Here is a 12,351-nt window from a genome sequence, read left to right as displayed (position 1 = left end):
AATGATGCAGCAAGCGAAAAATGATAAAGCGACGCGCAGCAAGCCAGAGCATGACGTCACATGACGTCACGCACGTAGCCAGACAGAGACAAGAGCTTTGAATTAACGCATGCGTAGTTACAATTAATAGAGGCAAAATAGTTTTTTCTTCGATCAAGAATTTCTAATATGAGTTAATCGCACGACGATTAGCCATGTCTTATTCGACATTTTCGACATTATTCTATCGTACGGATAACGTTTTATTCGAGCAAATTCGCGCGCGAGAACTTGAGACGCGTGCCCGACGCCGCACTTTACAAACGAGCGCGATCATTTCTACACACGACACAGCGTACGTACAACATGACTTACCTATCAAGACGATCGTCCGCTTCCACGTTTGACCACTCTCGACAGTCTCGACGTCGAATATCAGGGCACAATTCGAGCAAATTCGCTCGCGATAATTTGCCGCGGAGCGACGCGACGCGTACCCGACGCCGCACTTTACAAACGAGCGCGATCATTTCTGCACGCGACACAACGTACATACGACACGATTTACACATCGAGACGATCGTCCGCTTCCACGTTCGGCCACTCTCGACAGTCTCGACGTCGCATATCAGTGCACAATTCGAGCAAATTCGCGCGCGATAATTTGCCGCGGAGCGACGCGACGCGTACCCGACGCCGCACTTTACAAACGAGCGCGATCATTTCTGCACGCGACACAACGTACATACGGCACGATTTACACATCGAGACGATCGTCCGCGTTCACGTTTCGTACTCTCGACGTCGAATCTGTGCGTATTTCGGACACGGAACACGCGAGAAGCACGGAGCCGTCCGCGCGATCAGAGCCAAGGCAGGAATCAACATGGCGGCCATTGCGCATGGCGCGCCAAAGGGTAGTGAGAGTGGGGAGCGGCGAGCCGGCGACGGCGCCGGCCGCGCCTGCGCATAGCGCCACGCAGTGGCGTGATGCGCGACTCGTAAGCCGTTTGAATTGGCGGTTGGCGTCGGTAACGTAGGACGGGAGACGAATTAATGGTTCGAATTTTCGTTCGAGTATTTCGTACCTAACATCGAGTTAAATGATGCCGCTCGATGATTCGCCGTGTTTCGTTCAATGTTCTCGGCATTATTCTATCGCACGGACGATGCATCCTCTTCGAGCAAATTCACGCGCGAGAACTGATAATTTCGGAGAGAGACACGCTACGAGTACGCGACGCCTGCACATTTTACGGACGAACGCGATCATTACCGTGTACGGCACAACTTTTACCTATCAAGACGATCGTTTACTACCTATACTCGGGCACTCTCAACGTCGTATCTGTGCGCAATTCGAACTCGGAGACACGAGAGAAGCACGGAGACAGGAAATATAGCGGGCGAGAAGCGGAAGTGGATCTGCGAGCTGGCGCGTGACGTCAGTGTGACGTCGCGAGAGCGCGGCGCGGCGTTTGAGTTAATTCTCGCGGAAATACAGTGATGTAAAATGAGTAGTTTTATGATTATCACGAGCAATTTTAATAATCCTTTGATCCGAATACACGTTATATCACGCTATGAAATTATCATTAATTTAAATAAATTTAATTTGTTTACAATTATAGAGGTATATATCAAACTACAATCTACATATTCTAATCTATATAAATCTTACTCTCTTTAAGCAATAAAATTTATTTTGTGCTCTTGGAAAAATACAGCTTGTAAATTAATATATTGTTATTATTTTACGTTGAACTTTTACGTTCTAAGAAAAATAAAATTATGCAATTTTGAATTTAAAAGTATTTTGAAAAATAGCATTTACTCTAATTGTGTAATGGTTATATTTTATTTTATTTTGAGGACAATTCCACAAATAAATATGCGTTTGAGAAATTACAACAAAAATAGACTGCTCCGTTATATAATAAATCTTAAAAATACAATTAGTTCTACTTATCAAATTATTATTTCCATATCAAAATAATTATATAATTTTAGAGTTGACATTTAGAAAATCCTTTTCGTGTACAATTTAATTAGAAAGTAATAATACAAATTTACTGCATTCATAATTGTATTATGGAATTTATATACATTTGAAATTGGCAATGTGCTTTTTGGTCAGCACAACTGGAAATTGATTTTCTTTTAAGACATTTTGCGTCTAATTGATACTACCAACAAATTATATTGTTAAAGAATAAAGACGATCGGTTAAAGGCAAATTTTGACTCTCAAGTGGGCCTGGGAGTAATTGAAGAACGATGATATTTACCGTTCTGGCTGAGGATAGCAAATAACAATTTCGAGAAATACATAATATACCCTTGCAATTGTTACTTCACATTTTAACGCAAGTTAAATGTGTAAGATGAAATTATACATAAATTTACACGACATTAATTAACAAACAATATTTAAAATCATCTTTCTGTGCATTCTGGAATAATTGCTCGTTCGATGGAATAATTCCATCGTCGAGAAGTTAAGGAAATGTGATCGCTATAGTATTAAAAAACAGTTCGTCTCATCGTAATAGATTTACGATGAAGAATTCCTAGGCAGGAGCATAGGCATCGAAGGTAAATAAACATGTTTTTTTGCGCGAGTGACCGGCGTACGCTGCTCGTGGGTGAGGAGGGGGGGTAGGGGTAGCCGCGCGGCGCGCTCGGTGATGACTCGGCGACCCGGCGCCGCTTGCTTCAGTTGGTTCGCTGACGGCCTTCGCATCGGGTGTGCTGGCGCGTTGCTCGGCGCGCGTTCTTTCCTTCCCTCACACGCGGCTAATCCCTCGATTCTACGAGGAATTTTAGAGCGATCTCTCTGTTGAAAGTGTGCCGCCTGTGTTCCTGTAGACGGACACTCCTGCGTGGACGGAAAGGAAGCAAGACATTTCCCATTTCATACGCGGTCATATACGTGCAAGATCGTCGCGGCAACCGCCGTGTTGGCGCGTCGTGTGGTGCGGTGGTGATTTTTTTCGTGGACAGCAAATCGAACGCACGCCGGGAAGTGATCCCTCGTCTCCGAGAGCTCGTCGTCGAGAGCAACAAGTGAGCGCATCGCCCGGCGCCACCATCGAACTTTCGGTATCGCGTGCGCGGAACGGAGTCGCGAGTTCGAAACGTGGAAAGTGATACGCGCTTTCGTGGTCCGAGCTTTTGCTCTCGCGGAAGCGTTCGCGTCGTAATTTTTCGCCGTTCGTGAAAAAACGCGAAATATCGTGCGAGAAGTTTCGCGAGTGCGTACGACATCGAGAATCAATCGTGATGTCGAACCTCGTGGACCTGGTGTGAGTACAACAAGTCCAATTGACGAAGCGAAAACGGAGGCACCGGCGCGCGTGGCGTCGCTCTGAATTAAGTTGTTTGCAAGAAACGTTCGGAATGAACGCGGCGATCGCTCCGGAAATCTCGTCGCGTGGAGAAATTGGAAGTACGAGTCGATGCATGCTGATGTGACCGTGGGCGTCCTCATCGAAATTCGTGGTAAATCGTCGACGAATAATTAGCGCCGAAAACGGAGCGATCGCGCGAGGAGGTGTGCGACGAGTCGCTGCAGATTTCCGCTCGTGATCTATCACCGGGCGATCAGCATGGTGTGCGACGCGAATCGATGAGCGACGAGAGAGCCGGTGCGAAGTGAGACGACAACGCGAGCGCTCCCGAAAGCTCCCCTTTTCGCCGCCCCGACGATTCACGGACTATGTGAGTGTGCCCCTGTCAATGATCGCCTTTCTTCGGTATCAAGGAATTGCGGGAATCCTCGTGGACCATGGCCACCGCCACGAAGAAGGGACACGCGGGCAACGTGACGTTACGACGGCTCCTCATTGTCGCCCTCTCATTGATGCTGAGCGACCTCCTGACCGCCGTCCAAGCAGCGCGCGGATTTAGGCACAACCTGAAGCAAGGTGAGTACCTGCTATTTGCCTGTCTATTGCCTCTAGGTATAATCGAAGACGAGATCTGGTTCAGTGTTTTTAAATCACAATATTCGACGTTGTACAAGTTTATTGAATAGGAATGGATAATTCTTGTAATTCAAGTTTTTTTAATTATAATGGTTTTTTAAATTTTATAAAATATACAAATTTTTTAACAGTTGACTTTTCTTAATATAAATTGTGAAACGCTAATTTCTCGAATGAATTTTAATTTTTGAGAACATTGAAAAAACTTTGATTAATTGTATTTTTAAAATTGTTAAAATCTTAGCATTTTAATTTACTTTATTGTATTACAAATGAAGAATTTTTTTTACAGAAATAATTTTAAAAACTGATCCAAATCAGTCTTAGCAATGAATACTATACTAAAAGGAAATAATAGTCTTCATTTAAATATGTGTGAAAGTGATGAAATTTTATTGATGTGACAATCAGATATAATAAGCAAATTATTGAGCTTTTAAAAATAATATTTATATTCTTAGTTACAATATATTTTATCGAATATTTGTGTGTCGTGATATTTATTTTATTCGAAATAGGTTTTTTTATTTACATAACGTATTGATATATGAAAAATTGAGATATTTTAAATATTGCAAATCAGTACAAAATATTTTATCTTTTTAAAAACAGACATATTTCTTTTTGTTGTCTGACGCGATTTATGTATTTATTCTGTTTTCTTTTATTCAACTAATTCTCAAACTTTTATGACGTATACTTCGCACGATGCGATTTTTATTTCCCTTTGTATGGCTTTTAAATGCAGATTACGATATCATTGTTGATGCGGCCATTGATATTATGGCGCTCGGATTTGCATAAGATGTAAATATTTCGCAGACGCGTGAAATGCAACCATTTATTTGAGTAACGTATTGAATGTTATTCAAATCGGCGTAACAAAACGTCTTATGCTTATCGCGATTGAATTTTACTGAGAACAAACCGTCTGTTTTCAAGGGAATCGATTTGTTTTACGTACTGTCATATCAACGCACATTTAAGTACATACCAGATTTATGTACATGATTTTTAATTTATGTCAATAGAATTTTTTCGATCGTACACAAATCATAATCAAATATTACTCGTAAATAATTATTCGAAGTCTTTAGCTTCAAACGCGAGTGTTCCAGAAACAATTCATGCAGACGATCCAATAATAAAAGCTTACATGTTTCGTTAATAAATACGTAAATAATTATTTTCAACTTTGATAATATTATAACAACATAATCGTTTGATAGCATAACCGTTATATTTTAACCATTGAATGTCCAATCGTCATCAGTATCTCACAAAATATTTCCCAGCGTCTCCGTCTGGTACGAAAATTAATTAACCGAATTGCATTCTTTGAGACTACTCACACGATCCGCGAGCATAACGACGCCCACGCGACATTGCGCCCCATGTCTTCCCGACGATATTTTTCCGAGATTAAATTCTTCGCGCTGCGTGGCGCCTGTCGTGTTTTTCTCTCGGATAACATGTAATCTCACTCCTTAAATTTCGGCTGGGTTTCCGGCATGACACGCGGCAAAAAACTACGTCGTCGTCGTCGTCGTCGTCCTCGTGTCACGGACGTGGTGCGCGTGCGGTCTTTTAAAATATTGTCGAAAATTCCGACCGAATCCCGCGCGACCTCGTAAAACGCGCGTCTGCCCCGGGAATATTAAGCATCAGGACATTCCGCAGTCTCCTTTTCCTCCTCTTTGGGAGAGCTCTGTGCTTTATATTTAGCGACACGACGACGGCGACCGCCTCGAATCTCTCACCGTAGGGCGCATCGCGAGTGCGAACGCATCCCTTTTACTCCTCGTTACTCCAGGCCGATCAAAGGCCTGTCTCTCTTGGGGATATCGATTCCCTCATATCGGCTATATCGCGTGGAACGTGCGCACTCGAACGATAAGTAACAAAAATTGCCGAGAGACAGGAGAAACGCGTGGAGAGAGAGAAAGCGCGAAGAGGGTAAAGCGTTTCCGGCCAGTGTAATTTAATGTAATTTATGAGCGGCTGTTGACTTTTCCGCGGAAGGTTTATTTGTAGACGCACATAAATAAGGAAACTATGTCGGTATACATATGTATATACCGATTAATTAGCATCTGTTTGAAAACATTAATTAACTGCAATTTAAGATTTTTTGAATAAAATGTAATCTCTATTATTATTGAAAATGGTTTTTTCGTATACGGTATTTTACTAGTTAAAGAGTTTTTTTAAAATTATAAAATATTCTCGATCGCTCTTTGAAAATGATTCGAATAATCATTTGAAAAAGTTAAAATTATATTATTACAGCAATCAAAATTTTTTCTACATTCCGAGATTATAAAATTTATTTCTGCATATTAAGCATATTGCCATATTTTTCAAGATAATTGAAAAATCTATATGCTAAGAGTATCATTTACCTACACATGGCTTTTTATATTTTCATCGCGATCGTATCATTAACATGAAAAGGTAAAAGAAGTATCCGAGATTCCTCGATGGGACGAATATATCACGCCGTTTTAGATCGTCGTGTTTCGATGATGTTCTCTCGAAATGCTTCGACCGTCCAATAGCTCGTTTATGAGGTAATTAACAGGCGGTTAACAGCCACAGTTCGGCCACCGAGAATAATTAACTTCGGCGGATGCTTTCGTCTTTTGTGTCGTTAACATTCTCGCTCTTCGTCTCTCTGTCGCTCGCATCCTCGGCTCCTCTTTTTTTTCCCTCGTTCCGATTTTAAGCCTCTTAGATGCTTCTCTTTCAGGGAGGCAGAGCCGCGCGAGAAATACATTTTTAATGACGCTTACACGATGACGGTGCGGCTCTCTCGCATCGATAAATAAAAATAACGCGTGATAATTAACGTTTGCCGTCGGCTGCCTCTTGGGACGCGAGATCGATCGATCGATCGCACACGTAGCCGTGCGGAGTCGCGCCGCGCCTCCCGATCGGATCTTCAAGATATCGAGATCAAGCGGTGCGCCAGCCCGCTCGTGTATCGCTTCCTGTTTCTGCAATCCAGCCGGATCGACTCGCGCACCGAGTGGCAAACGCGAAATTCCACTCCGGAATATTGCGAAATGTATTCCTCTGTCCTGCCACGCACGTGGCATACAATGTACGGCATATCGTGTTTGCCATCGCGTTGGGGCTTGCTTTACACTCATGTTTACTCGACTGGCTGAATGGTTAAACTCGTTTATGTAGATTTTTATACAATTCTATGAGGATAAAAAATAAAGTAAAATGAAGTTTACATAAAGGTGTGTTTTCTAATAAAGTCGGCTGGAAAGATGTGACGTGACAGATAAATTAAAAGAATATCTTCATTATTTTTTCAACTTTTTAAATATTCAATATTATTTAATTCAAATCTTGTTAGAATAATTGAAAGTCTTATAAATAATATATTATAGAATAAATTCATAATTATTGAGATGCGTGAGATCCGTGTTTGTATAATATAATCATTATCTACATCAATGATAGTTATATACAATTTCTGATTATCTATCGTATAGAACTGATAATAGATATTATCTGTCATGAAGATGTAATTTTTATCATAGAAATTAATGCTCACTATATGTGTTTCCTTACGAGTCTCATTGCCTGTTTCTACGGTGCAACTTGTGGATAATGATTAAAGCACCTAAAGCGATATTGTGTATGCAATCGTTATGAAATGCACTTCTATACCTACATTGATCTTGTTCGCGTGTTTAGATTATTTGGAAAATTTTATAATTTTGTAGTTGCACAACTTCAAATATTTTTGTTCGATAAGCTCTTATATGTATTTTTATATGTTTTGGCATTATTTTATATATTTTTTTTTATTTGCTAACCTTTTTAATATTTATTTAATACTTCTGCTAAGTATAAAACTTCTTATATAATTTTATTCTATAAACTTTTTTAATAATTCTATTTATTTTGTAGATTATGAGAAAAAGATTGATATCTAATATTTCCCATATTCGCTCTATAATTATCGGGAACGGTACTTTGTTCAACCCATCAGATTAATTCTCTCGCGTTATATATTACGCCCTTCAAAATTATTATCTGATAAACGGCGTTCGATTGCATTTAACATTCTGACGCCGTCGATGTTGATGACTCGGATAATGCAATTTCTTCTCGCGCAATTTTCGGGTAATGTCAAGCCACGCGAGAGAAACGATAATGAAGCGACTGGCTGAATCGAATAAAGATAAAGGGATAAAGACGCTGTTGCGGTACCCTCGAGTTGTCGAGGCGTGGAAGGCGGTACCTCAGACTCTATCTAAACGGGCGAGGATTCGCCCGAGGGGGGATCATTAATTTAATTAGTTTCGGAGAAAGAGCGGATTTAATCGTTCGCTCCGATGGATCGACGTGAATGCTCGTTGTTCGGGCTTGGAGAAGCGGCGGGCGTTTCTGCCTTAACATCCGTTGCGTTTGATCAGCAGTTATCTTAAAGAGCAGTTAACGGAGAAGTTTAAAGAGAAATCAATGAAATCAATTTATCAGAAATTTGTCTCGATAGATCGTTTCTTCAGGACAGTCGGCACGCTTTCTGATTATTTCAATAATAATCCGTATAATTGTAAGAAATATACATAATGTATAGTGTGTGTGCCTAAAGTTCTATATAATATTCATCTTGATTTATTCGTTAAACTTCATATATTAATTATAAAATATTGTAATTAATTTATTTATTTTGATTCAAGTAACAAATGCGATGTTTTATGCTGTGACTAAAATTTCAAGCGTAGCTTATAGCCCTTCGTTTTTTTCTAACCGCACTCGGTGTCGTTCTCGAGGATTGGCTTGCAACAACGAGCGTCAATCACTTTGAAATACGTCAGTAACGACATAAACGATTCGCGGTCGACGTTACGTAGCGCACCTGGCGCTTTTCGAAGCCGACGCGATGCCCGCTCGAAATCTCTGCGCCGTTCTCGAAATAATCCCATTCTCGTTCCGCGCGCGCTTCTCGTTTTGTTCCTGTTTAAATGCCAGCCTGGCCCGGGCATGCAAAGTAACACTGCCGGGCGTGTACGTGCCCGGAGTACCGAGGTTTCTATACGGAGGTCCGAGGGACCACGTGGACGCGCGGCCGGGGCCCTTAAGGGAATGCGAGACCGATCGTGACAAGGGCGATACACTTGAACTACGAACCGTGACCTTCGAGGCTACTAAAATCCATCGCTATTAATTGCTCGGACCACTTTTCTTAACAAAGTAGAATGTCTTCTTTGAGAAATCTTGACGATTGAACGCATTTTCATCTTTTCCGAAAAATGATATACAATATTTTGGTCGAATCTGGTACAACTATGTATATTTTTCACTTATAGAACAAATATGTAAAAAAATATGTATAGGGAAAAAGATTGAGAAAAAAAAGAAAATCAGTATTTTAAATATTAGTATAAAAATTTATGAGTATTACTTAATTGAATAATAATTGCTCGACTAAAAATAAAATTAATTTCCATTTAATATCGTCTTTGGTAAGCATCACAATCTGAATTTTTTTAGATATCAGCCACATATGTATGTTTCACTGTAGATATTTTTGGACGCTTCCGGTGTTAAACATATTTGTTCGAGAGACGTATCAATTATCGACGACGAGTCGTTGACGTGCGCCACTGTTCTTAATTGGCTCGGACAAAATTAGTTCAAACGTGTCTGCTGGCAATCCTTTTTCGGTTGGATCGCTCGTTACTCGATCGAACAGCCGATCATTTCCGTTTCGAGATGACGAAGTTCGCTCATTATCATGTCTTTCTGTACATGTCGTTTGATTCGCAACGAAATTGGATAATAAAATCGTCAATTGCCGCGAGTTAATAGGAGAATTCCCATATTAATGCTGCGCAAGAATCAGTTCTCAGAACGAGGTGAACGATGCCAAATAGAATTTACCGGAAGCTTTAATATCCACAATTCCATGAAAATGCTCTGAGAAAATGATTGGTTCTAGTCATTTTATTTTTATACAATATAAAATACGGCTCAGTTGTATGCAATCTAAAAATTGATTATCCATTCGGTTAATTGGAATTTGTAGCAGTACAATCTTTGAATTTGAACGACGTGTCCAAGATCGAAATAAAATAACAGCAAATTTAAATAATACAGCGAACTTACGATACAAAATTTATCGTGTATTATTCGTCACAATTAATGCACACGTGATTATTCATTAAGTTGAAATATCAGTTTAATAAATAAACCGCCATGGTCATAGATTTCGCTGCATCGACGTAGAATGAATACGAAATTGCGATCATTACTGGTACAACATGATCGTGCCCACGCAGGTGATAAAATGAATGGACATTCGCGATGATATAGTACGACTTCGTGGACTATAATGTACAGCGTGTATCTGGGGAAGCCGCGAAAGATCCTGTGAAAGGCTCTCTCTTTCATGAAAGACTCCGTTCTGTTTCGAACTCTGCATTCGATCAACGAATCAATCGTTCAGTTGATCATCGATGGTAATGCCATATTTGGAAATGCTCGAACTTACGCGTGATTTAATTTAAAAAAAATTGTTTTTACAATAAGCATTTAAACTGGAATTTCGCAGAATGTTAAATGATTGAGAATTTAACATTGCAACATGCAATATATTAATAATATTAATTTAATTTAATATTAGTAATAGTATCCTTTTTTGTCTTTTCGAAATATTTAAATGTAGAATAACAGCTGTGAGCGAATTGCGGCTGAATAATTCGCAGCAGGTCTTTGCACTCATCGGCATCGGCATTTACACTTACGTCAATTACGCGCGCGTATCCCCGGTTGTATTTCAATCGAGTTTTACGACGCGTATTACGCCGTTCAATCAAAACCACGGAGGCGACACGCGGCCATGAATGAATATGATTGATGAAAAACATTAAAGGCGCCGAACGATGGTGATAGCGCTTGACCTAGAGGCGGAACGATTTGTGCGCTTCTGGGTTGAACGATTAAATAACACAATACGGCAAATGCATGTTATCAACGGCCACATAAACGTCCATATCGGCACAAGTGAACGTAAAGTTCTCTCGGTAAGGAGTTTATGACGTGCTCTTTTCTCTTTTCCTTTTTCATAATAAAAACATTCTTTGGAAATAATAGGAGAAGAAATAAATTACCATCGCCTATATGATAGCTTTTATTCATAGACATGTGGTAATAGTGGCAAAAATAGTATTATATTTATATTTAAAGAAATACACATCCCTTTGCTTGTCTCCTATAATATGTTGGTATGCTATTTAAGAGCATGATTTTTTTTATATAATATTACTATTTTGATGTATTTCTATTCTAACATGTTACATATATTTAAGAAGTTAAATTGATAATTTATTATAAAATCTTTTATTTTAAAATCAGTCTTATTTAAAATCTTTACTGTTGTCTAAGATTTCTATAATATGTACACATATATAGTGCCTACATTTATATCACAGCTATAAAGTAAAATATGAAATTAATTTAATCGGTGAACGCATTTATGAGAAATGCGAAAGGGTATAAACGTAAGAGGCCTTTTACCGGTATAATAGAACATGTAAAATGCATATATCGAGTCCAAGCTGATGGAATTGCAGTCCTCATATTCTTGCAGCACAGATGATATATTGCCATCTCCTGGCGAGCTTGTGGATCGTATGATCCTTCTTTATGGTTGCGAGCGTGACATCTTATTTTTTTCCCATCCGCAATGCGCGCGCGGTCGCCTAATGGATTTTATCTCGCCTTCACTTTGAAAGCGAATCGATCTGGTAGCTCGAGGATAATTTCGTGGATCCGTTCTCGGTTCCGTCGACGTTCAATATGATCATCGCGATACCTCCCACCGTTTTATGATGAGCGTGATCTTTTCTTATGAGGATAACCGTTGCATCTTCATTTTCATCGTTCCTTCCACCCGGATCTTTAATCAGAACTTTTATACTCCACTTAAGACAACTTTGGCAATCTCCAACTTGGAATTATTTTTCGTAATAAAAATTTTATCTCCTCATTTAAACAACGAATGCATGTTAAGTATGATTGTTTTGTTTTCGCAAAGAATAAGTTATGTAATTCTTTAATTAAAATATACAAATTAATTAATTTTCTAACTTTCTAATTTTTAAATAGTTTCGATTTTATAAAAGAAAAATATGTATAAAATATTTATTGAGAAAAAGAAATATTGAAACATGTAACCAAGCATGTAACTATCTTTTCACACTCGATCGCGTATTTGTTGTTATGTTTTGAAGTCTCCGAAATGTACAGACTTGATCTAGAAAATTCATAAGTAGAAACACTTTAAAACCGGAATAGTAGGCATGATTCATGGACGGTGGAACTTGACAGCTTCGTCCGGCGACTGCCTCCGATTGCAATGT

The 12,351-nt window shown here is 39.4% G+C and overlaps 1 protein-coding gene across 1 annotated transcript in view; it reads left to right on the top strand.

Annotated features, from left to right (window-relative positions):
• The first annotated feature begins 3,720 nt into the window (after positions 1–3,720).
• Positions 3,721–12,351, top strand: part of LOC105447832 (laminin subunit alpha-1) — a 150,368-nt gene continuing 141,737 nt past the window's right edge. The window contains exon 1 of the mRNA XM_011686058.1: positions 3,721–3,904. Coding sequence (XP_011684360.1) covers positions 3,766–3,904 — 139 coding nt within the window. The 5' untranslated portion in view covers positions 3,721–3,765. The remainder of the gene's footprint in view (positions 3,905–12,351) is intronic.

Source organism: Wasmannia auropunctata, unplaced genomic scaffold (genome assembly GCF_000956235.1).
Source record: "Wasmannia auropunctata unplaced genomic scaffold, wasmannia.A_1.0 LD336116.1, whole genome shotgun sequence".
Lineage (NCBI taxonomy): Eukaryota > Metazoa > Arthropoda > Insecta > Hymenoptera > Formicidae > Wasmannia > Wasmannia auropunctata.
Note: the sequence above shows the minus strand (reverse complement) of the source record. Positions and strands in the feature narration are given on the sequence as shown.